This window comes from Orbicella franksi, chromosome 9 (assembly GCF_964199315.1).
Source record: "Orbicella franksi chromosome 9, jaOrbFran1.1, whole genome shotgun sequence".
NCBI lineage: Eukaryota > Metazoa > Cnidaria > Anthozoa > Scleractinia > Merulinidae > Orbicella > Orbicella franksi.
In genome coordinates, this window is record NC_138153.1 from 5556862 (window position 1) to 5581088 (window position 24227).

Below are 24227 nucleotides of genomic sequence, written 5' to 3' on the forward strand. Positions count from 1 at the left end.
AAACTTTAATATTCACTATTTAAAGTCTTAATTCAAGACTCAATTCATACGCTGCAAGATTCCCTTGTCTTCCGGCTTGGCGAGAGATGAGAGGGAACCTCTGCTTGATCCTTTGATCAGCCATGGTCCACAATCAGGGACAAATAAATTAAAAATACTGGTTTTGACAAATTTTAACCAGTTGAAAAGTTATATGCATGACAGATAGAATTTGAAACACTGTCAATTTATGAGACTACTGGCAACAATATCCACCGCCCTTTAATTGGTTACACAATAAAAATTGTAACACTGCACTGACACGAGTTTGTCAGAACATATCAAAATTCTAAACTTTTGTCTGACAAATAACTGGCAATGTTTGATCTTTTGCTGTTTGTACAGTTCAGCACTATTGCACAGCTGTACATCAATTCACCTTCACAAGCCATTCAATGTCAAAGGAGCTTGATTTTAGTGCTGTTTTATTACTCCAAAACAGTTTGTTTATCTGCAGCTAGCATATGCTAGAAAGCATAGTCTTGAATAAAGTCAAGTTTACTTCAACTCAGCTGTTTTTTTTTTTGTTTTTTCTGGTCGCTCAGTACCTTGTTGAACTTTACAAATCAAAATTAGCCAAAAGTAAATGCTTCACAAGCAGGTGTCAATGTAGTTTGTGCATGCACAATGGGATTAGGTTCCCTCTTGGCTCTCACTAAGTAGAAGGAGAAGAGAATCTTTGCATCCCAGGGTATCTTAACAAAAAAAAAAAGTAAAATAAAAATAAACCCCACAAGCCCAGATCAGGGGGACATTGGGATAATGTCAACCCCACAATACCACAAAAACAAAATTAATTAAGCAAACATTGCAATACCACAAAAAATTCAGCACATTCCATGACATAATTGGCATAGCATAGTGGTTTGAACCCTACAGCGGTAAAACGGAGGAGGGGGGGGGGGGGGGGATGTTGCCTGAAAAAGGTGGGTAAATGTGAAGGAAATGTTGATTTACTGATTTATTTGTCAACAAAAACCTAAAGAAGGCATTTTGTGAGTTTGTCCAGAGAATACTGCAATACTGAAATTTAGGATTAAAATTACCAAAATACTACATGAAAAATTTTCCAACACTATAAGACTGTGAACCTCAATGTCCACCTCCTGTAGAAATGGCATGGCTTTGTAACAATACATGTGTATTAAAAGTTGTATTACTGTGAGAACTGACAAATACGTCCAGCTTAGACACAATGTACAGAGACTCACACCTCATTTCAATGATCTGCTTGACTATTCTGAACATTTATATCACTTCCACACAGTGAAAATAGTTATTTTATGACGAAAGTGAGCACAGTGACAATAATCGTTATTTTGTAACAATACATGTTGTCATTGAGGAAAAAAATTCTAAGCAGAGAATGACCCAAGAATAACTGCAAATCAAACAATTAAATTCAAAGGTTTACAAAGCTGTGGGCTAAGACATAAATTAGAAGGAGCCCAAACGTTCCTGATGATGAAATCCTGGGTGCCCAGCACTTAAGTTTATATGAAAAAAGGAAGTTTTTCCAGTTGCCCAAATGGCAAAAGTTAGTTGCCTAGAGCACAGACCTGGTGTATCTAATCAGTTTCCTAACTGTCTTTCCTTCCATCACTTTTACAGCTGTATTGATCAACATTGTTCATTTCTACAAAATTGATCAAGACAAGCTTTTGATATGCATACCAGCTGCAGTTGTAGCACCATGTATAACTCAAGTAATGCAAACATTAATTTTATAAATGGACCAATAATAATAATTATCGTTTACTGCATTTTTTCTTTCTTTTCATTGGCCGAAAGCCCATCAGGTGACCTGCAAATAACTCCCTACAAATAATGGTCTGGTCATGTGTAGCATCATCTAAATATTTTTTGCTGCAACATTCTGCTCGAGTAATTTGTAACCACCCTCTTGTGTGTAAAATGGCAGATTACTTCTCTGCACTGCCAGAGAGTGATTTAAATGTATAACAAACTTGGTGATTGAGTGATTACTGATAAAACAATAACATTGAATTCAGTTAAATTGCAAAATATTGTGATTTGTCAGTGTCTTGCAGATCGATTATTTGCCTCAGCCTTTGATAGATCTGCTTGCTACTGACAAATTATGATATTTCGCTCAACTTCATCCAGTATGAAGAATTATTAATTATTGTTGTATAAAAATACTACATTTATTATTTTAAAGTCAACAAACAAACACACACATCAGAGTCTCCTGTTGGTATCCCTATACCTTTTCTTGATTCTCATTCTTGTCTCTTGTCCCTTAACACTTCTTCTACCTGCCATTGGAAAAAAAACTGTACTGTCAGTCTTGCAAGGAAGTGGCATGGCAACAAAACGATTGAGGGGAAGGAGAATTCAGACCTGACTAAATGACTGGTAACAACTGAAGTTTACAACTCAGTTAACTGGCGTTGGTAATTAAAAGTAGCAAACTTGGAAGGCTGACTTTTCAAGTTTTAACCCTTCATCAAAGCTACAAGCCTTGTCACATTTAGTTGAAGCACATGCAAACGTTTCAAATTAATGTTTTATTCCAGCAACTAGTAAAAGTGTGTCAAAACCCCCTTTCCACCATTCAATGTTGGAAAATGGCAAAATGCATTCATATGTCCATTCCAAGTCTTTTATCAACATTGCTCTGGGGTGGTGCTCTGTTTCTGGAGAGAAAAGGAAATGGTCTCCCATGCTTGCTTTGCTTAAAATGTGTGTAAATTTGAGTTTTCATCAACAGCCTGACCCACCTTATTTGACTCAATTATGGAGACTCCTTTCTTGAGAAATTCTTCCTTTGTTTTGGCAATTCCTTCACTTGTCACCCCTCTGCACCCATCTGCTATAACAACAGTTTTAAAACCTTGTTCAACAGCATCGACTGCTGAATGTTTGACGCACACATCAAAAGCTAAGCCACATATGAAGACATCTGTTACTCCATGTTTTAGAAGATCAAGGAATAATGAGGTCTGTGCACTGTCAGCATTGTCCCAAAATGCAGAATAGCTATCTACCTGAGGATTGCTTCCTTTTTTGACTGTTATATCACCATTCCCAGGAGGCTGATGAAAAGAGAAACAACTTTTTTAAATTTAAGGACGGTACCTACTTTTGTTAGTGTGCACACATTCTGCGCATCACGCAAGGCATGCTTTAAGCATGCATGTCAGGGGTTTCAATAAAAGCCGGTTACTGGCAGTCTACCGCCGCCTGTAGGACCTCTTACCGCCATCTGTTTGGATTTCATTACTGAAAATAAAAATGGTATTAATAAATAAACAGCAAATACAACAACAGCGATGACCACTGAAATTTTTAAATGCTACAAAAAAGCGGGCAAACTAAACGTTCCAAAGAAATAGCGTATATGTTGTTTGTAGTCGCTGATCAGTGTTATCACTGTTAATCTCAGGATACCTTAGACATCTGAATGATTTAATAACATGACTTAATTTTTCTTTATTTTATGATTATTGAACACCTGAATATTGAAGCGGGAGAATCAATGAAAATCAATGAACTGGGAGAATCAATGAAAAGTCGAAAATGAGGTTTGGTTTTGTAAGAATATTAGTAAAAAGAATTTTGTTGTAAAGTTTATCTCATTTAATTTTTTTCTGAAGAGTCAAAAATCAGTTTGTTGCCATGTTGGTCCATTTGAATGAGTAGCAGAGAAGTTGTACTTGTTTTAAGAAAGGACTTCAAAGAAATTACTGCCTCAGTGGATATCAAGTGTCACTGAGAGATATCTGCCTAGAAAGGTATTCAAAATGCACCTCTTTGCAAAAAATTAATAGTTTGTCAAAAAAAAAAAATCCTGCTTTGTGGTCAATAAAAATACCCATCACTTTTTGATGCCTAGAACGTTGGAAATCGCATTTCCGAGCGTCTAGATTCCAAGTTTTTCTAGGGGGGCATGCTCCCAGATCCCCCTAGGGAAAAAGGGCCTTACGGCCCCTTTAGTGGTCACAGCTGCCTATTACACCTTCAGTGGTCGCTTATAACTAATGTTATTGAAACCCCTGCATGTACCTGCAGATGGCGTAGTGTGCATACAAAACAAGTGCGAATATACAAATGTTTTACTTACTGGGGAGGTGACAGGAAAAAATGTAATGGGCACCATAAAAGTTTTCAAAAAAGATCAATAACTTCAAAAAATGCGTGGTTACCCCGACCTACATTTTATGTTATGAAGTAGAAATGACAAGCCTATTCAACAAGTGATAAGTTTCTGGTTGTGAGCAAAAGGTATTTCTAGACTATTTTAGCTGAACCAGAGGAAGGCTGCCAGAGATGCTAAAAGTGCTGTGGCAACAATTTTGATATTAAAAAAAAACACACCAAAAATGGTTTTTATGTTACCATTTACCACGCAGTTTTAAGATCTTTATAAATGTGTTTGCTTTTCCCTATGTAAAGGCAAATCCTACGGAAATCTATGAAGAAATATCCTTTCCTTCATTTTTAAGAAAAATGCTCATGTCCGCATTTTTGTTGAGATTCAAGCTTAATTATCTCAAAAAAAGCACGTGGCTATCCCAATTTTTCTTTGTGGATTTAAGTACCCCTTACAAAGATCTACTTGTTCTGCATGGTCCTAACCTGGTGCAAAAACTTTTGTACTTAGTAGGCAGTGTCCTTAATACTTCTAGTCATGTCTAGTGGCTCAAAACAGTTTCCAACACTTTCAAAGACTTAAATTTTGGTGGCTCCTTAAACCAACCTATATCAGTTGATGCTACAATCATAGTAAGAACTGCCCAGTCATTGGTGAGCGTGTTGTTATCATATTTTTCATGACACAATAGGTTACCATAGTAACACCCTTAAAAGGACACAGTCAGCTGGAGCACATGCGCATTAGATACCATTTCATAGCTACTTTGCATATCACAGAGACGCGATCCACACTGTCACTTTTAACCAAATATGATAAAAATAATATCATAGGATGAGCAAAGGCACACTCAAAAACAGGTTTCTCAGTAAACGATTGAAAATCAAGCAAAACACTGCAAAGAGTGAAGCAGATTTCTAGATGTACTTTGATGTCATGTTGAGGTGAACTTTTTTCAAAGTGAGAAAACTAGCGTCCAAGTCAGTGCTGTCCCAAAGCTGACTGTGTCCCTTTTATTTTTAGCTTTAAGTACCGATAATTTAAAAACAGCACATTTTTTATTATCAAGTTTTGGATGGAAAACCACAAATGACCACATGAAAAAGTTACGAAGAACAAAAACTATACCTTTACTTCCTTATGCAGCTTAGCTCCCCAGCTGTCTATTTCACAGTGACGGGGCCACAAAACTTGATCAACGCGAGGAGTTTTTTCGTAAACCACAACATCAAACACCTTGGCATTTTCTGCACTCTGAACTGGACTTGAGGAGTGCAGTGGGTAGAGCGACACATTGTCTATGAAGGAACAGTGGTTTGGCGGATGCCAGTCAAATGTATAACCAACAATGCCAAAAAGTTTTCTCGACAATAAATCCTGTATTACTGGTACAACTTCTTCACCATCTTCACCTGCAGGGCAGTTCTTCAAAGCAAGTGATCCTGTGATGAAGTCATTCTGCACATCAACAATAAGCAATACTGATACAGGATTTAGCACCTATGAAATAAAAGTATACACAGGACTGAATAATTGAGTTACACAAAACACTTGTGGACGTCTGGGACTGGGAGCACTTGAAAAACACACTACAGTGGAATCATGCTTTTATGAACCTCCAAGGGAAATGAAAATTGGTTTGAAAAATCAGATAGTTCAAGAAATCGGGGGTAAAATTACAGTGTTCGACTGAGGAGAGGAAACGAATTTTCGTTCAAATTATCAGGTGGTTCGAAAAACTGAGGGCTCGAGAAATCGGGATTCCACTGTATAGCTTGATAGAAGCAGGGAACATGTTTTCTTTTAAATTATCAGTCAGTGTAAGACAGACTGCAGACCGCAGATGGGTTCCTTTAAGGTTATGACTGAGGGTAAAATGTAGACTGCATAACACAGGTGAAATGCAGACTGCAGGTGTACGTTCATGACGCGTGATTTACATTATAGAATGCTAACAGTTAACTGATTAAACTTGGCATTATTCAGCTAATTGAAGTGAAAGTCTGCATTATGGTAACTATGGCCTGAATATAACTCAGGTCTGCACATTTATGGTTAACACTCAGTGATGCAAATGATAACACTAGACATAAAACGTCTGCAGTCTACATTTTACTACTGATCTGCAGTCTGCAGTCTGCATTTTACCCTCAGTCTACATTTTACCACTGATCTGCAGTCTGCAGTCTGCATTTTACCCTCAGTCCACCTTTTACCACTGATCTGCAGTCTGCAGTCTGCATTTTACACTGACTGGTAATTTCTTCGCACTGACTTAATTTGAACACAAAGATCTGAGATTTTCCTTAGGGCTTCAGAAGTTATAATAATTTCCCCTTTCAATGAAAAGGGGAATTGTATACCGGTAGTACATGTAGCTTTCAACAGTAAACATGTTGAGGTCTGAGTAACATTAACGTGTGATGGCATGACAACATCAAGAGGTGGACAGTATAATATAAATACATGTATATACCCTCTTCAACTTAAACTTGAAAGATGCATTTTAAAGTATAGTAAGAGCAGTTTCAGATAAAGCAGGGATTGGGAAGGCTGTACCATGTGCATATGGTGCATAAATCTATGAAATGACGCATTCTGAAAGCACCTACCAGGCCTGTGATGCACAGTAGCATCGAAACAGCTAGTAAAATATACACCATTTTGTGGACAGGATTTTCATTTGTGAAATTTTCAGTATTATGATGAATAAATATGCGAGAAATCATGATGCCTTTGCTCTTTAATCGATGTTATAAAAGCGTTCGTTTTGTTTTCATCCCCAGACCCCTTACTTATACTCTGCTTGCAAACGAGGTTCTTGCTCCTTCCATGTGCTTTCTGTTTTTCAATGATAGAATCGCCTGCTTTCAATATGTTTTGCATGTTGTAATTAGCCAAATAATATGCCTCCGAAAGCGAAAGTTCCGAAATTAGAAAAAAACTCAGAGATTGTTACAAACACCAAGTCTATCACAACAAATTGTGATCCTGAAAACAATGATCAAGACGAAGCTTCCAAGCCTTGTAGTTCTAAGGAACAAAAAAATGTTTGGTTAACGTTTCACTAACTATTAAAGAGCTACAGGTGTGTTATGTACAGTTCATGCGTAGCTCAAGTTTTAAATTGTAAATGCAACGTTACTCGTCACTCTAAATCTAACTGAGCACGTCTCAGTGATGTTGATACCAGACTACTCGGTGTGTTAAGTTTAATCAGTTCCAGTTCAGGATGCATAGTTTAACCTCAGTGAAAGGTCATATCATCTGAGTTAGCTATATTCTGTGACTGTACACTTTAACCTAGCTTGAAGTCAAGCAAAATATTTAAAACAACAGCAATCAAGAATTATGTATCAATTGTCAAAATTTTTTTATGGCCCATTTCTTTACCCTAATGGCCCAAACGTTTTATAAATGGCCCATAACTTTACAATGCCATGGGCCATAGGCTCATTTGCCTGTTTTGCCTTCCCAATCCCTGATAAAGCAGTTTTCAAAAACTTTGGCAAATCACACTATATGACATTTGCAAACTGCAGACTACATTTAGTCCTCAATAGGGCTCCGGCTAGCCTGAATATCACTAAGGTTTAGGTTTAGTTTGCTCCGTGGCAACTTTATTGAGTGTATACATGAGAAAAAGTTGTCCCTCCCTGCTGGCCAACCCTGCATGATTATTTATAGCCCTTAGTAGATATTCAAATGCATAGTTATCCTGTTTCTTTGAGTTTCCTTTGGTTATTCGACCACCCTGAGCTCCGTTGATCTAATTTTTACACATGTAATATAAATTTACATGTGATGAAACTAAAACTTCAAAAGGATTGGTAATTTTTTATTTTGGAAAATGATGAGATCACATGCCTCAGCCTGTTTGGTCAAGAAAGTCGCATGGGCTTTTTTAGACCAATCAGTAAACACAGAAATACAAAACCAAACAAACACGACAATCAGCACTTACAGGGCGTAACCAGTATTGCCACAAGGCTGTGCAAGAATTCTCCTCGATTCGTTTCTGTCAAGACAAATACAAAAAGTTAATTTTTCACATCAACCAAATAAGTAAAACTTAAAGACGTCTACGGGATACAAAATAATGAAACTTCAACTTCACTTTATTTCACTTCATTGAAAATGAAAAACTTGTTACAAGGGTATTACAGTAACTCATATCTGAGACGTGATCAGAATCTTCATATTAAGTAAACTTTGATGGATTCGCAAGATGCGGTTTTCTACGATATGTGAAATAATTACGACTATATGGAGATATAAACAATTCTACAGCCACGTGCCAGACAATAAGATATTAAAAATTGAGTACTAGGCAAAACAATTAGACATTTCTCGCACTACTGACCAAGCGAACGTTGAGTTGTCGCCGGACTTCGTTAGTTTGCTCCTCGTTCAAGCTCTCTTGCCCCAGCAGGGAGTTCAGCCAGCTCCTGAATTCCTCGTCTGGTACATCACAATACTTGGAGTATTTTCCTGTGTGTATCAATATAGCTATAGTGACTTATTTGTTATACAAATAGTCCCTGTAAACAAACGCTCATTTTGAGCGGCGTTTTAAGTGCAAGATCAAAATATAATTTACAGTCACCTAGAGATGACTTCCTAATTGATTTTGATATGTTTTCTCGGATAAACTGTAAGGTTTCTTCTCCTTTCTGCCCTTTTCGACGGTAATTATCAAAGAAGTGACTAACCGTGTCCAGCGCCATCTTTCTTTTTCTTGTCCAGTCTCGTTCCTCGATTGTTTTGTTCCCGGGGAATGACGTGACACCGCGGAAATACGTTTTTTGACGTCACAGTAACTGGTCAGTGGTCATCACCATCAGGCTGTGCTGTCCTTCGATCGATCAGTTCTTCGAGATCAGTATTTTGGTTCGTTTTAAGGTCGAAAATATCCTTGATACTTCTCGTTATTGGCGAGTTTGACGTCCTTAAATGGGTTTTTAATACTCAAACAATGTTCCGGTAATGAATAGGGATACAGGGGAGTCATTTTGTGTGGAGTAATGTGTAGTTTGCTGACTCGAGCCTGGATCGTGTTGCTTCAGTCGCCCTCGCCTCAGAATTGTCGAAAACAACGATGGGTATCCAGCAAAGCAGAAGATTGGTTCTGTATGAAGCTTTTGCAAGGATTTTGAAGACTAGTTGGATTGCAAGTGTAATTTGCATGAAGTGGTTAAGGTACATGTAAGTTGGGACCGTTTTATTCACACTCACTTTGCGCCGACATGTGGTGCTTGTTCATTTAGGTTATATTTCGCAACGCGTCAAAGAAACTTTGATAAGAATTTGTCGTTAAAGACTGGCTTGTTTGGCGTGTCTATCACCTTTCTGACTTTCTGCGCCTTTTGGAACAGGTGAAATAATTTTTTTGTACCTGCCGTTTGTTGTCAGAATAAAACATTTGTTCATTTCATTCACAAGATATTTCTCTATCATTAAAGATTGTTTAAGCCTACATTTATATATAATGGTGGCGTTTGCGAAGGGAGTAGAGATCGAAAATATTGTGATTTGTTGGCGGCAGCGAACGCTGGAAATACTGAAAACATTCAACACCGCTCAATATGTTCGGTTCATAGACCATTTTTCCTCGCTTGAGGTCTTTTTTGTTTACATCGATTACATGTTGATAGTACATGGAAATTTTCAAGGCCGTTTCCTTGTACATGTATGCACAGGTAACTAAATATTTTAAAATGCCCAAACACCTGAATTTGTTTACACGAAACCGCTTCCACTTATGGGATGTGGTCAAGTTTCACATCTTTTGATGCTGAAAAGACATTCAACATTTCAGAGAGGCAGTAATCAACTCTTCAATGAAACCCACTAGTTTATGTTGTTTACTCAGTCATTTGAAGCTTTTCGATTTCTATTTCCCAATCTTACATGTGCAGTGTATCAACTGATATAAATAATTGACTGTTGTTTTTCCTTTCATTTAATTTAATTCAGATGAGCTTTGCTCAATCACTACAAAATAATTTTTACATTGTATGTGCTTAATGAATCAGACATGTACATATCACGTGCTTTGAATCAATATGAAATTAATTATGATTCCCTTAGTCATAATATTGTATCATCTTCCCTTCTGTAAGATTCTTACTTAACTTGTAACCACTTTATTACAAGACATTATAGCACCTGATGGCAATAAATTATATAATTATATGCATTTATTTTTTTTCCTGTGATATTTGGCTAACAAGTGGGTTTGTTTATGCCACTGTGTCTCTGAATTGGCTTACTGTCGTCTACAAACCATTGGTAATGTATCTTCACTACATCCAACTCAGATACTAGACACAAAAGCATGTATTAAAGAACAGATACATTTCTTACAAATTAATATTTTTTGCATTTAGTTCATCACTTAAGTTCTACAACATTGCTTTTCTCCAGTGAGAAATTTTGTGCAAAGTCTGAAGTTGTAAGTTGCAAAAACAAGTTCTGTCAGTAGTTACGAATCACTTAAAATCAGGCTCTGGTACTGTAAACTGAATGGCAGAAAGCGAGGAAATTAGAAATTGTCTCAAATACACAAGTGATAAAAGAGATAAACTTGACTGAAGTCTACAGACTCCTTTTTTTAGGTTTAGGGTTAAGGTTAGGCCTAAGGGACAAGGTGGGAGGTGCGGTGGCTTTGTGGTTAGTGCGCTCAGCAATGGATCAAGCGGTCTGTGTTTGAGCCCTTGTCAAGGACATTGTGTTGTGTTTTTGGGCAAGACACTTTTACTCTCACGGTGCTTCTCTCCACAAAGGTGTACATATGGGTATTGGTAAATATAATGCTGGGGGTAACCCTGTGATCGACTAGCATCCTATCCGGCAGGGGGTAGTAGAAATACTCCTAGTCGGTTCATGCTACAGAACCCAAGATAAGCCTGGCCTGATGGGCCACTTGGCTCTATGCAGACTTTACCTTTTACTTAGGTACAAGGTACTGCATCAAGTGGGGGAAGAGACACTGGAGTCAGAACCTCCCACTTCCCATACCCTGTTCTCCCACTTCCCATTCCTCTATCTCTTGACTCCCACCCTTGTTCATCCTGCTCCTGTCCCCTGTAAATTAAGAGACCCAAAACACATCTTAGTCATTTAGCTGCACACCCCTTGGGCATTTCCTTTTCCTTCGTTTTCAGCCTGGCTACTCTTACCCATGTCTTTCAAGTGAATCACCTATGACGTAACCACTGTCAAAGGATTTCATTTTGGGCCTCATTTTGAGCCCAAGGGTGAATTTTTCTTTGCCCGTCGGCCTAGAAGTCTCTAAAGACACTAAATGAAAGTCAAGTAACATTTTCAGTTTTTGTTTTTGAAAGTATTTGAAGCCTTAATGAATGACAAAAATTAGCATTTTGCATTTCTCTCTGGATTCCTGCCCCCTATTCTCCCGGGCTCTTGCCCCGTGCCTCTCCCCACCATCAACAGATGGCTGAATGTTCAGGAGAGGAGTTGCCATATGGAGAGCATTGGTCACTGTTCTCTCAGTTGGTGTTTTTACAGCATTGATGTTGTGGAAATCATCCATGGACAGTATCTAAAAGGATTTTTGCTGAGCCAAAATAGAAAAAAATTTACAATAGGAGAAGTTTTCTATTGGGAAATCCGGATAATAGTAATATGTAAACAAATATTAATCTTAGAAAGTTATACAGAGTCTCAGGCTCTAAGATAATGTGGTCAGAAATTATCTGGGTGGCCTTACAATCAGAAGATTGCTTTGTGAATACAGGGGGGGATAGCCTATTTATAACTAAAAATGAAATTCATTTATTGAGTTTTAATTGGAAGTTGTTATTACCCAGATTTTATGGTATTTTTATTGTCTTGCAATAACATATGCATGTATTTTTAATTACCCTTTTAACAGCTTTGTATTCCATAACTTCTGCCATCTTTAGATAATCAGATGTCATGTACTTCTTGTGGTTTTTCTAATAGCTAAATAGCTTTTTTTCTAAACTCTAATAGCTATGTAACTAGTTTAAAATAATTTTCACACTTTAGAGGCGCTAAAAGCAAAATACAGAACTGCAATAATTCGAAATTAAGACAAGAAACAAAGAAACAATAATAAACATGAAAATTTAAAATTTTATTTTCGCCAGCCTCAAGCTTACTGAAGTACAGTATAATTAAAATTGGATAATTTATGATAAAACATACCTCGGTGAATTCTTCCCCGAGTTGAGTCCAGATTTTGAACCCTTTTAGGGATTCAGTCCTACACTTGTTACACCAACGTGTGCAAGATTTATACGAAGCACTGCTTCGATTTCGGTCAACTTGGTCCATAATTCGGTGATACCGAGTGAAGACAGGATGACCGTGTTTACTTACGCGAGTGCCCTCAATCGAACAAGTGGATGAACACGAGCTTGTCTTCCCGACGAATTTGATCGAAATGCCGTTGACATACCGACTCACACGGTTCAAGCCCATCAATTCAACAAACTTGAGAAGTTGATGTCCTCATAACACCGCTACAGCAACACAAAAGCTGCTTAGTTTTAGCCTTAGCGCACATCGTAACGTAAATTGCCACTGGCTCGCCGCTTGCGACCATGAACTTTCACGAAACAACAATTTCACACCGTGTGCAAGTTCAGTTTTGCTTTGGCACAATATATAATATTAACTGAGAACTAACCAACAAATGAGCGGAGTCTAAAAGCTAAGTTTACAGTGTGCGCTCTAAGTGTTGTATCTTTTTGACTGTCGACAAGACTCGCTGCGAAAACAATGTAAAAGTTGCATGCATTTTGCAGTTTTGTTAAGGTGTACCGCTGACCACCAAAATACTGTATCGCGTCCCAAAAACCGTATTTCCGCGGTGTCGAATGACGTCATTATCACCATCCATGCCGTTGCTTGGTGCCGTTGCACGCTGACATTTTTCGCTGTCCAATAAGTGCTTTCGATTCAGTCCCGGAACAGATTACTCGGGTACTTACCATTTAGCAAAAAAATCCGGAAATTTCGGTTGAAAGTCAAATGGAACAGTAATTTTCCGGAAAATCCGTTCGGAAATTGTAGACTACCTTCAGAGGTAGTCCTCTTTTTCCGTTCGGAACGGAACGGCGGAAATTTCCTTACCATTAGGTAAATTTTCCAGTTTCCAGTCTCTCATCAGCCCAAAATAATTACGAGAAATCGAATTGCAAATGGTAATTGCCATCTCGTTAGGTTGGTTTGCTGATTTTGAAAAAACCCTTACCATTATACAACGGTCATCCCAACCGGTTTATTCTGACAAATGGTAAGCACCCCTCGTATCATGGTGCATCAAAGGCGGCGGGATCAAACCCTGGGAGGGGTACTCCCATATAAAAAGTACGGGGGTGTTCGTCGTACCTTTAGATTTGGATTGGATTTGGAAAACAGGCATAATTATCTTGCAGTGAATTAATCCGCACCATTTTTAGAAGTTGCTGTTAACTGGAATTAGAACAGCGTACTAATAAGTGTCAGATAATTTTTTGATTCGAAGCACAGGCAAATATATGTAACCACTACAGGTGAAAGGTCGTTGCACACCAGCTATGGGACACGTTGAGGGGACGTGAAATGGAGACAAGCCCCTTCGTGTGTAGGCATGTTGTTTTAAAGTTGTAGCGAAGAACAGTTTGCAAGAGCAGTGCACACAATGCGACATTGAAAATTGAGGTCATTTTGTCCTAGCTGCTTCATGACGCACGAATTCGCAAGAACGGGCACAAATTGTCGCTGAAACATCTCCCCGCTGCATGTCCCGGTTCATGTCCCCGCTTCATGTCCTACTTCATGTCCCCGCTTCATGTCCCCGCTTCATATCCCTGCTTCATGTCCCCACTTCATGTCCCCACTTCATGTCCCCGTTTCATGCTCCCGCTTTATGTCCCCGCCTCATGTCCCCGTCACATGTGCCCACAACATGTACCCTAGTGCATGCCGAAATGAAAAGCAAGTCGTTCAATTATTAGGTATAATAATTATCAGCTATGTCAATTTCATCGTGTTTTCTTACGGTTGATTCAGAGTGTTCTAATGGTGTTGACTCAACGATAACAATTGCACCATGACTGCTTTTGTTGTGTATAGTGGTTTCGACAAAAGGTTGTTCCACAAAAGAGCAGTAGCGTAACCTACAATGCTGATTGGTATACTGCTATGGTTTGTCGTTGCTCGACTGAAGTTCACGGTTTTTCAGCAGGAAGGAAAGAGAAAGCATGGATACCCGTGTTTGTGCTGTTTCCTGCAGTATCATGCTAAAACACATTGAGTTCGACAAGCCATCAAACAACCGTGAACCATCATTACCCACAATACCTTTCGACATTGCCGCGCACGCTTTTGCGCTTTCCTAGGACAACCTACGTCTGATCAAAAAATATAAGCAATACTCATCTAAGGTCCCGAGCAGCTCTGAATTACGGTAGTCTCCGTTTCTCCCTTTAGAATTTTTTGAAGGAACATTTTTGCCGATCACTGGAAAACAATCACGAAAATTTGATCTCCGATCCCACCATTTTCTCGCTCTCGACCTAAGCACTTCCCTTGGTACTGGGTTGCCCTCCATACCGAGCGACTTCGGCGAAGAGAACTTCCATTCATTTATTTAATAAAAGTAGCAGCAAACTGTTTACATGAAAATTCACCAAACACTGGATCCAGATTACCTCGCGCCTAAACAGTTTAGAAGGTTCGGATGATTCTGCTTGTGCTTGTGTTTGCGTCGAATTTCTTTTCACTTGCTTGTGTTTGTGCTTACGCTTGTGCTTTCGTCGCTAGTGAAAACCAGGCTTTGCTTCTGAGGTTTGGGCGCGATTATTTTTACGGTTTCGTGTTAATGATTCTCTTTTATCTCTTGTTTAAATCTTCTTCCGGCAAACGCGCTCTAGGAGTGAACGTCAAACTTGTTTATTAAACATTTTCAGCACCTGTTTGAGAATATTTGCTTTCAGTTCTGTTACATGTATGCAAATAAACAGAAAGCTGGAGCCAAATTAAACAAGAAATCCGAACCACTTGAGTTTCTAAACCCTGGGTGAAAAGTATTATCTTGAAAAAGACGAAAAACACATTTATCAGTAACAACTAATGAGGAAATCATTTCTTTAATAATACTTCTTCAGCATAAAACAAGAAAAAGAAACTGAATAAATACAAGGGCTTAAAGGACCCTAGTCAGACTCCGCCATTTTCGCCGTCGAAATTTTTGATATTGCATGGTGAAGCGAAATCTTATTGCTTTGTTGTAAGTTGTGTTCCTGAAAGTATGTTTAATTATCTTTAGTAGTTTCGCGGTGATTTCCTTCATTTTTGCATGCTCCGAATAAAATATAATAGCCAAACTCTCGCATGTAAACAAAACAAAGGTGTGGTTGACTAGGGCCCTTTAAACTGCAACTGTAGCCAATGTGGGCGGGATGCAATGTAAAAAGAAATTAATGGCCCTGAGTTAGTCCAGAAGACGTATTTTCAAGTGTTGCTATCCTTTATAGTTAAACGACAATTCTTGGATATTTCCAAACAATATAGATCACTGCATAATCTGCTAATCCCGAGCGGCGACCATCGTGGCCACAAAGAGACCAACAAACAGACAATAAGTTTTTCTAGTTATCGGAAAATTTATATCTGTTCCGCTTCCCCAACTGAAACGTCTGAACGTCTGTTGACTTCCAGGCAAATTTCCTTGTCAAAATGTCTCAGCCAGTAGACAAAAAAATCGAAATCACACATACTGAAACACTTGGGGTGTGGTTCCAGAGACATATCTACGCCTCAAGACGGAAGGAAGAAATACACAGGCCCGGCTTAAGGCTACATTAATGAGCTTATAGTAAATCAAAAATGCTATATCTTTCTTTAAGAGCTAACTTATAAAACATGCCCACAGACTTACATTTGAATGATTGAGCAGGCCTGTGTGGGCTATTGCCTTAAAGATGTTTGCGCCTGAACTTTAAATAGGGCCATATTTGTGGGAGAGTTAATTGTCGGAGCGTGACCGAAGGTTCATTCAAGCCTCTTCCGACGTCCACGCCCTCTGAAAATCCCAGCCTGGCAATTTTGCTGTTAAATGTGTCAGCTAACAAGTGGCATCCTCTTATCTCTTCAAGAGGTTGGTAGTGAGGTCCTCGGTCTTCTCTCCACTCCGTGTTGGCAATTGTGCTGACTGCCAATCTTTTCGACGAATAAGTGTGTTCATCCAAGGACTTTGACGGAGATGGTGCCGGGAACCTTGAGCTGGTTGAAGGCTCGAGGCTTGAGAGTGAAGTGATGGCTGGGAGTAGGCCTAGACGGAGGCTTGACGCTGGTCGCTAGTTGCTTGAACATGCGTGTGGCTTCCTCTTAGTGACGTACCGGTTTCAACTTGGATTCCTGGTACCGGCACTGTTCTAATGGTTTTTGGTTGGTAAACATCGAGACAGATCGTTACGTTTGTTGAAGGCGTTTGAAATGACACACGTCTTTCTCCCCTCACTTGCCCACCAGTTTCTCGAATATCATTGCTTGCTAGGGTTGACATGGTTTTTGATCTTGATCTTGGCACGAGGTCGATCCTTTGAAGGTCGTCCAACGACTGGGCAGGTCTAATTCGTCTATCAATGCCCTGATCACTGGATACACCACCACTGATAGGATGCTGTCGTTTTGGCAACTTTCGTGGTGAGCTTGGCTTTGACCAGAAAACCGACATTTCTGGGTTTTTTTTGTTTGTTTGTTTGTTTTTGTTTGTTTGTTTGTTTGTTTTTTTTTTCAGTTTCTTGCTTGCGCACACAGAAATAAACCCATACGTAGAGATAGCCGATTAGCACCAGGCACACAGTTCCTCGGAGAACGCAAGCTATGTCGACGAGTAGAATGTACTTGTACCCGACACCGGCGATTTTCATTACGTCTGGTGGGATTGGTGTCAACACGGTGCACTGTCAAGCAGTTTTTGCAAACTTCTTAACACGGCCTCTGGTAACGATAACTTTGTAATCTGCCCATTTTCCTATGGCCACGTTCCTCTCCCAAGTAATTACAGTGAGATGATACACAGACTAACAACTACCGATATACAATACATTGTCGTTCACGAAAGCTATTCCACAAAAAACTCCGGTGTCTAGAAACTTGGCAAGGACTAAAACATCTGAAATAATGGTTAATGGCACGGAGACAACACCCACTAAAACATCAGCTACCGCCATGTTTGCGAACGGAATGTTGGAGTTGATGTTTTGCAAGTCTCTTCGCCTTTTTACGGCTATGATAGCTAAAATGTTTAGAAAAATGGTGACAGGACAAATGATGATTGTAGTCGCTGCGGTCATCTTGAACAAGGCTGTGTCGCTCAAAATCCATGTTTGGTTTGGTGGGCAAAATAACTCGGACTGTACTTGGCTTGAAGTGCTAGCAGCTGGATTTGTACTGTCAGTGATCATTTTAAATAATGTAGTATCTCTTGGCACGACAGAATGGATCGGATATAAATGGCCACTGAAATTAAACTGAAGTGAGTATTCACTACAGAGAGAGATTATCCATGAATATCTTTTCTTTGCGCCGACTTCGTGACCATCTGGTATCGCTAGTTAGCTAGACTGCCTGTAATTCCTGCCTAACGAACACGATCTTACAAGCGCTCAATTCGTTAAGCCGGAACGTTTTCAGTAGCTGTTTGAGAATATATATATATCTAGCACAGCTCAGTTCTGTTTTACAACTGAACGGAAACCGAGGTGCCGGAGTTTCTAAATAAGAAAGCTATACATTGAAAAAAAAAACCAAGAAAAACACTTTTCATGTGCACATATCTAATGAGAAGCCATTTCCCTTTTTATCAGTCTGCTTGCAACATAAACCAAGGTCAAGAAACAGAAACAAGGACAAAATAAAAGAGTATTCAATCTATGTTTGCAAATAAATAAATTAATGATCTCAAGTTATTTGAAAACGACTCAGTCAAAACGGGCATACGGCAGAGTTTGAAATATCGTTATCTACTGAAAAAAAGAGAACTGCACAATTTGCTGAATCGACACAACGTTTTTGAGAGAATCAATCAGGATGTTAAAAAAAGCTTTCGGATATGATCAGATAACACGGCAATTTGGAAACCACATTCAGAACAGAAATGAGGTATTTGAAAGAGATCGAGAAGATATTAATGGTTCCCTGAGAGACAAGTACAAAAAAAGACTCGCTTATTTTTCCCTGAAGATTTGTTCATTGTAAAATTTTTGATTGTATTCAACCAGCCAAATGAAGGTGTTAATGGGTGAGAAATAAAATCAGCGATGACAACTATTCTGGTATTAAATTCAGTGGGGAATGAATTTTAAAGCCAAATCATGTCGGACTAAAATCGCAAAATGCATCAATCCACTTATCCTATAATTACCTAAACTATTTTCTAATCCATTTAATATCGAATTTAAGTTCCATAATTTTCATTTATATTAGAAACTTAATCATAAAAATTACAATTTCCTCGATTGTGATTGGTTTAAAAAACTCTTATTTTCCACTAATTCACTTGCCGAGTTGTTAGCGGACAGTTTGTTATTGGACAGTTTGTTATCGGACTGTTCAATAAGCCAATCACATTCAAAGTTGTGGTTTAAATCAACCAATCACATTCAAAGTTGTAGTTAGGTGCGTGCGTGGTGCGCTTTTATGTTTTTGGCGCCTAATTGCCGGTAGGAGGTGCGGTGGCCTTAGAATGTTTACATCTCCTTTGTAGGTATTTTAATGCAAATTTTCCCTTTCTTTCATAACTACGCTATTCTTCTTTCCTCGGAAATTGTAATTTTTATGAGTAATTGGTAACAAGACTTCGTGTCGTCCAATTCGGTCTGTAATCATGCTCGTGATAAACAAATCGGACTCCCGCCGCGCGGTCGTTCGATTTTGTTATCACTCTTATGATAACCGACCGAATTGGACTCCACTCAGTCCTATTACCATTACGAATTGATCAAGATAACTCCTTAAACTGTGCCGTAGGTACATTAAAGAAGGAATAACACGGAAATACTGCCTTCTCACACACAGGCACGCAATGCGTGCACGTGTCTATCTATTAAAATTTCTGAAATAATAATTACATTCGATGTTTGAGGACTTTTAGGCCTTGTTTTACACTTTGATATCATAAGTGTTTCATACAGTAGTATTAAGGATATTTAACATGAAGTACGCTGTGGAACTTTTTGGCCTCACCAAAAATCAGCTGCCGAAGACAAGCCTAAAAATAAGACTTTTCCAACCAATTTGTTTGGAGGGCGCCGCTTTCTGTAACACAGGCTAAAATAATCTTCAAACACGCAGTTGTGGCTCGAAACAACCACATTTCCGACACCTTTTCAGGTTTATCACGGTTAAAGGACGAGTGCTGCTTATTCATACATTGAAAAAAGTATCCACGGAAGCTAATCGTAAGCGTTTACTTAAATAAGAGAAGGTAAAAAGCGAATTCTAAACAATTAAGGGAATGTTGAATTTGCGAATTGACCGGTACATTTCAGTCCAAAATTAGTTAAAACGTCTTTCTTACATATGCTGTAGTTACGAGAATCTCCTAAACGAACACGGTTTTCTCTTAAATTCCTCTACCGACTCTATCTCCAAACGACGACACACCCAGGCCTCGAAAGTTCTACTTAAACCTTTCCATTAAATTCTGCAGACATGAAAAGAGTAGGAACACACAGTAATCCGTCACCAAAACGGAGCTTTTTCGAAAACGCTCTTAAACCGGAGAAATTTGAAAACGCTGGCTTTGCGTTTTCGTATGCATGAAAAACATTTTGAAAGACGGAGCTTTTCGAAAACGATGGCGTCACGATGATCACGTGATTTCCCTGACCGAGTTTTCCCCAAACACAAATCCAAAATGACCAGTGATTGTTGCGTTTTTAAATTCCTCCGGGGAACGTGTGGACAGAAAACATTTGATACGTTTTCAGATTGAAACCTCCGTTCTTGAATTCCTCCGGCCTAGTGTGGACAGATAACATTTGATGCGTTTTCATAGTAAAACCTCCGTTTTTGAATTCCTCCGGCGTAGTGAGGAAAGAAAACATTTGATGCGTTTTCATAGTGAAACCTCCGTCTTTAAATTCCTCCGGCGTAGTGCAGTGTGGACAGAAAACATTTGATGCGTTTTCATAGTGAAACCTTCGCCTATCTAGCTCGATAAGTCAGTTATTCAAAGTATGACCTAATGTAGAGATTTAGCACTCAGTGAAGTGACCTGGAAATCACCTCTGTTTACCGGTAATTTATTTTCCACGTTCAGTGTGTGATAGCGACTTTGAAGCAATTTTCGAAAACCACCTCGTTTTTAAGGCCACAAGGTTCAATCAGACGACAGAAGTTGTCTTTTTGAGTCATTGCTATAAATTCATACACCCTTTTTTTCTGTAACAATATGTTTGATAAGAATTTCGAGACTGAAACTTGCGAAATTTTAAGAATGAATCCGAGACGTAGATTTTGAAAAGAATAAAGTTCTCTGTGTTGAAAATTTGTAAATGCAACACAATTATATGTTTTTAACTAAGCCGTGTAGTTCTTCCTTTCTCTAAATGGCAAAACTAGCCAAAAAAACAACAAAAACAGCACTAGCCGTATGTTCGATGCTAAAAACATTCCCGTAAGAAGTTATGTGCGTCATATATCAGACTTCATTGCCTGCAGTCTGGCACCAAAATTGCTTCAACGCCATTTCAAAAAGTCCATGATAAAAAGTCAATAAAAGGGTAGTTTCATACGTTATAATTCAAGAATATTCACAAGAGTATAATTAGCCTAAAATCTGCAAAAAAATAAAAATAATAATAAAATAATCAGCCTGGACCGGAAAAACAATATTCTTGTATCAGTAAAGAAGTGAGTGTAGGTCGGAGACAGTTGAGCTTTTTCTCCGGAAAGCGGAATTAAAACACAAAACAGAACAAATTGAAATATTCTATAACTGGGTCCAAAGAAGAAATAGAATATCACAGAGACTAACCAGTGAGTGTAGAAAACTAAAACAACATAGCCTAACCATTCGCACCTGACAATTTATAGCTTAAATATCTCTCAACATTGATTTGCTTTTGCAAAAAAAAAAACACTTCAAAATATTTAATTAAAAAAAATTTTGATCAATAAATCAATTTCGGGAACGGTCGTTGCTTAAGGCAATATTTTAGGTTTTCTTTTCTTCCTGTTGTTCTTAAATTGTTTCCCAGAAACGTATTTTAATCAGCCTTGAACATCTTACAATTATATATCAATCTGGAAAACGGAAGTTCTGGCTGGTTAAATCAGTAATCCATTTCTAGTTACCATACGTTCATTTATCATTGGAATTTTATGCCAGATTAATGAAAGTGACCCTGTCGCGTTTATAGCCTCTGGTAATCCCTGTTTTTCTGTTGATGTTCAGGAGAGGTAGCGATGTCCTTGGGTTTCCAATCGCTTTCTTCTAACATTTACCGAGCTGACTGCCAACCTTCCCGACGAATAATTGCTCATCCTGCAAGGAGTTTGACCTTATTTTCTTACGGACTTGTTGTGGGGAACCGAGTCTCGATTCTGAAGGCATGCCTGATGCTTTAAACGGATGCAAATCGATGGTTTCTTCAAGATGACTTTGAGTTTCTTTTGCAGTGACACCGCGTTCAACTTCAATTCCTGGCCCTTTTGTAATAACCTGAACACACATCGCTGTGTTTATTTCAGTCGGTGCAACTGTCATGCGTCTCATACGAGCCTTTTCTCCACCAGCCCTCTGGTCATCATTGTTGCTGCGGTCTGTTATCAAGTTGTAGGTTCTTGATCTTGGCATGCGGTAAATGCCTTGGAGGTCATCCAATGTATGAACAAAGCAATCTTTTTCTAATTTTCTTTGTGCACTGGATGCGGGCTTTTTCAACTTTAATATCTCTAAAAATGCGTCCCTGAAGCGACGATCTCTATAGCAATAAAGAACAGGATTGAAGACAGAGTTGAGCTGAGCCAGCATCACCGACCAACGGAAAAACGAGCTTCTGCGAAGTGAGGGAAAAATCTCTCCGAAGAGCAGGAAGGCTAACGACGGAATGAACGAAATTAGCACCACCACTGTTAGGATGGCTGTCGTTTTGGCAACTTTCGTGGCCAACTTAGCTTTGATCAGACAAGAGAGCTCCCTGATTTTCTCGGTTTCCCATTGGCGCATACCGTAATAAACTCGTATGTAGAAATAGCCTAGTAGCGCGATGCAAACAGTTCCCGGGAGAACGCAAGCTATGTCGACGAACAGAATGTACTTGTACTCGACACTGGCGATTTTCATTATGCTTGGTGAAATTGGAACCGACACGGCCAACAGCCAAGCAATTCTTGCAAACTTCTTAACCCGGCTTTTGGTAACGATAACTTTATAATCTTCCCATTTTCGTATGGCCACGTTCCTCTCCCAAGCAATTACAGTGAGATGATACACAGACGAACAACTACCGACATACAATACCATGTCGTTCACGAAAGCTATTCCACAAAAAACTCCGGCGTCTAGATACTTGGCAAGGACTAACACATCTGAAATGATGGTAAATGGCATGGAGACAGCACCCACTAAAACACCAGCTACCGCCATGCTTGCCAACAGAATGTTCGAGTTGATGTTTTGCAAGTCCCGTCTCCTTTTTACGGCTATGATAACTAAAATGTTTAGAAGAATGGTAACCGGACAAATGATGATTGTAGCCGCTGCGGTTATCTTGAACGAGGCTGTGTCCCTTAAAACCCATGTTTGTATTGGTGGACAAAATAACTCGGACGAAACGAGGCTCGAAGTATCCGTGGTTAGATCTGTATTGCTAGAGTTCATCTTGATGTCAGATCAGGCACAAGAGACAAGGAAAGACAGATCAGCAGCGTTAAGTACTCACTGTGAAGTCACAACCGTAATATTGGATTACTCCCTTGGTTATGTGAGTGATCATCTTTCATCTGTAGATGTCATACGTCAAATTCGAACAATCATGCGCAGTTAGTAATCAAAGAGTTAGGAGCTTGTTTTTGTGAAAAACGTTCAGTACGTGTTTTCAGCAGCTGTTTGAGAATATTTTTCTTGTGTCCGCTCTTCCGAAAGATATCTGTTATGTAAATAAGTGTTAGCGCTTGAGCAATAATACTGAAATCTCTTTCCGCCTATCTCCTTCGGGAATAAATTGCATTTACGTAACAAAAAACAAAGCATGAAAATAATTCTAATAATGTTAAATACCTTTTTATTTCAGTGCCAAATGTATTTAGCAATGTTGCGCTAATTGGGGAGGCTATAAAAATAAACAACCAAACATTGTAAATGGAACATAAACTATTAAAAATTCCAACTGGTGGGAGGTGGAAGACTTGGCTATTTACACAACGCGGTCGAGGAGTTGAATTCAGGACTACCGAGAACAAATCCAGATAGCGGTTAGGCTGCGAGCAGGCTGTCGTCGGAGCACAAGCGCGCGGCGTAGCCACGAGCGCGAAATCGAGTGGCGAAGCCGCGAGACGAGACAATCACATTTTTGGGGCCTCTTCACTAGACTCCTTCCCAGCGAATCGCTTTGCTCTTCGCCGCTCGCGCTCGTGACTCAAAGGTGAGCCTACTCGCAGCCTAGATAGCGGTAGGGTGGAGGATTTGAACTAGGGACCTCCAGATTTCAAATCGAGCGCCCTAAACCACTCGGCCAAACCGTCTCTCGGTTGCGATAATGCTGCGATATATAATATACTGAAACCAGCCGAAGGAAAGGCCTGTAGTAGAGCACACTCGTACTATTAGATTCAAAGATCTGCCTCCAAACTATTTTTTTTAAACCCAAAATATGCGCAGAATAAAGGTTGAAATGTATTACAGTAATAAAATGTCTAAATATCACAATAAAAGTCAGGAGATAAAAAGTAAAAATGATAAATCAGTAAACTAAATGGGTTCTGAATGTTGGGGTGTTATGGCCGTACTTAGTTACGAAGCAAAACGACTAATGCGATTATCTGGATTTAATTTTTTACACTATAAGCACCATACACGCTGTAT

At 39.0% G+C, this 24227-nt stretch overlaps 1 protein-coding gene across 2 annotated transcripts; it reads right to left on the minus strand.

Annotated features, from left to right (window-relative positions):
• Positions 1-936: 936 nt before the first annotated feature.
• LOC145498240 (nicotinamidase-like) lies at positions 937-8898 on the minus strand. 2 transcript variants are annotated; one of them, XM_081478142.1, is made up of 6 exons: positions 8763-8898; positions 8520-8647; positions 8121-8174; positions 5285-5656; positions 2784-3098; positions 937-2318 (listed from the first exon to the last, which is right to left on the minus strand). In XM_081478142.1, the coding sequence occupies exons 1-6, from the start codon at positions 8881-8883 to the stop codon at positions 2283-2285; spliced, it is 1026 nt and encodes a 341-aa protein (XP_081334268.1). In that variant the 5' UTR covers positions 8884-8898; the 3' UTR covers positions 937-2282. The 2 variants fall into 2 exon arrangements, with proteins under 2 accessions (XP_081334268.1, XP_081334267.1); XM_081478141.1 differs by lacking the exon at positions 937-2318 and having other exon boundaries at positions 2325-3098.
• Positions 8899-24227: the final 15329 nt, after the last annotated feature.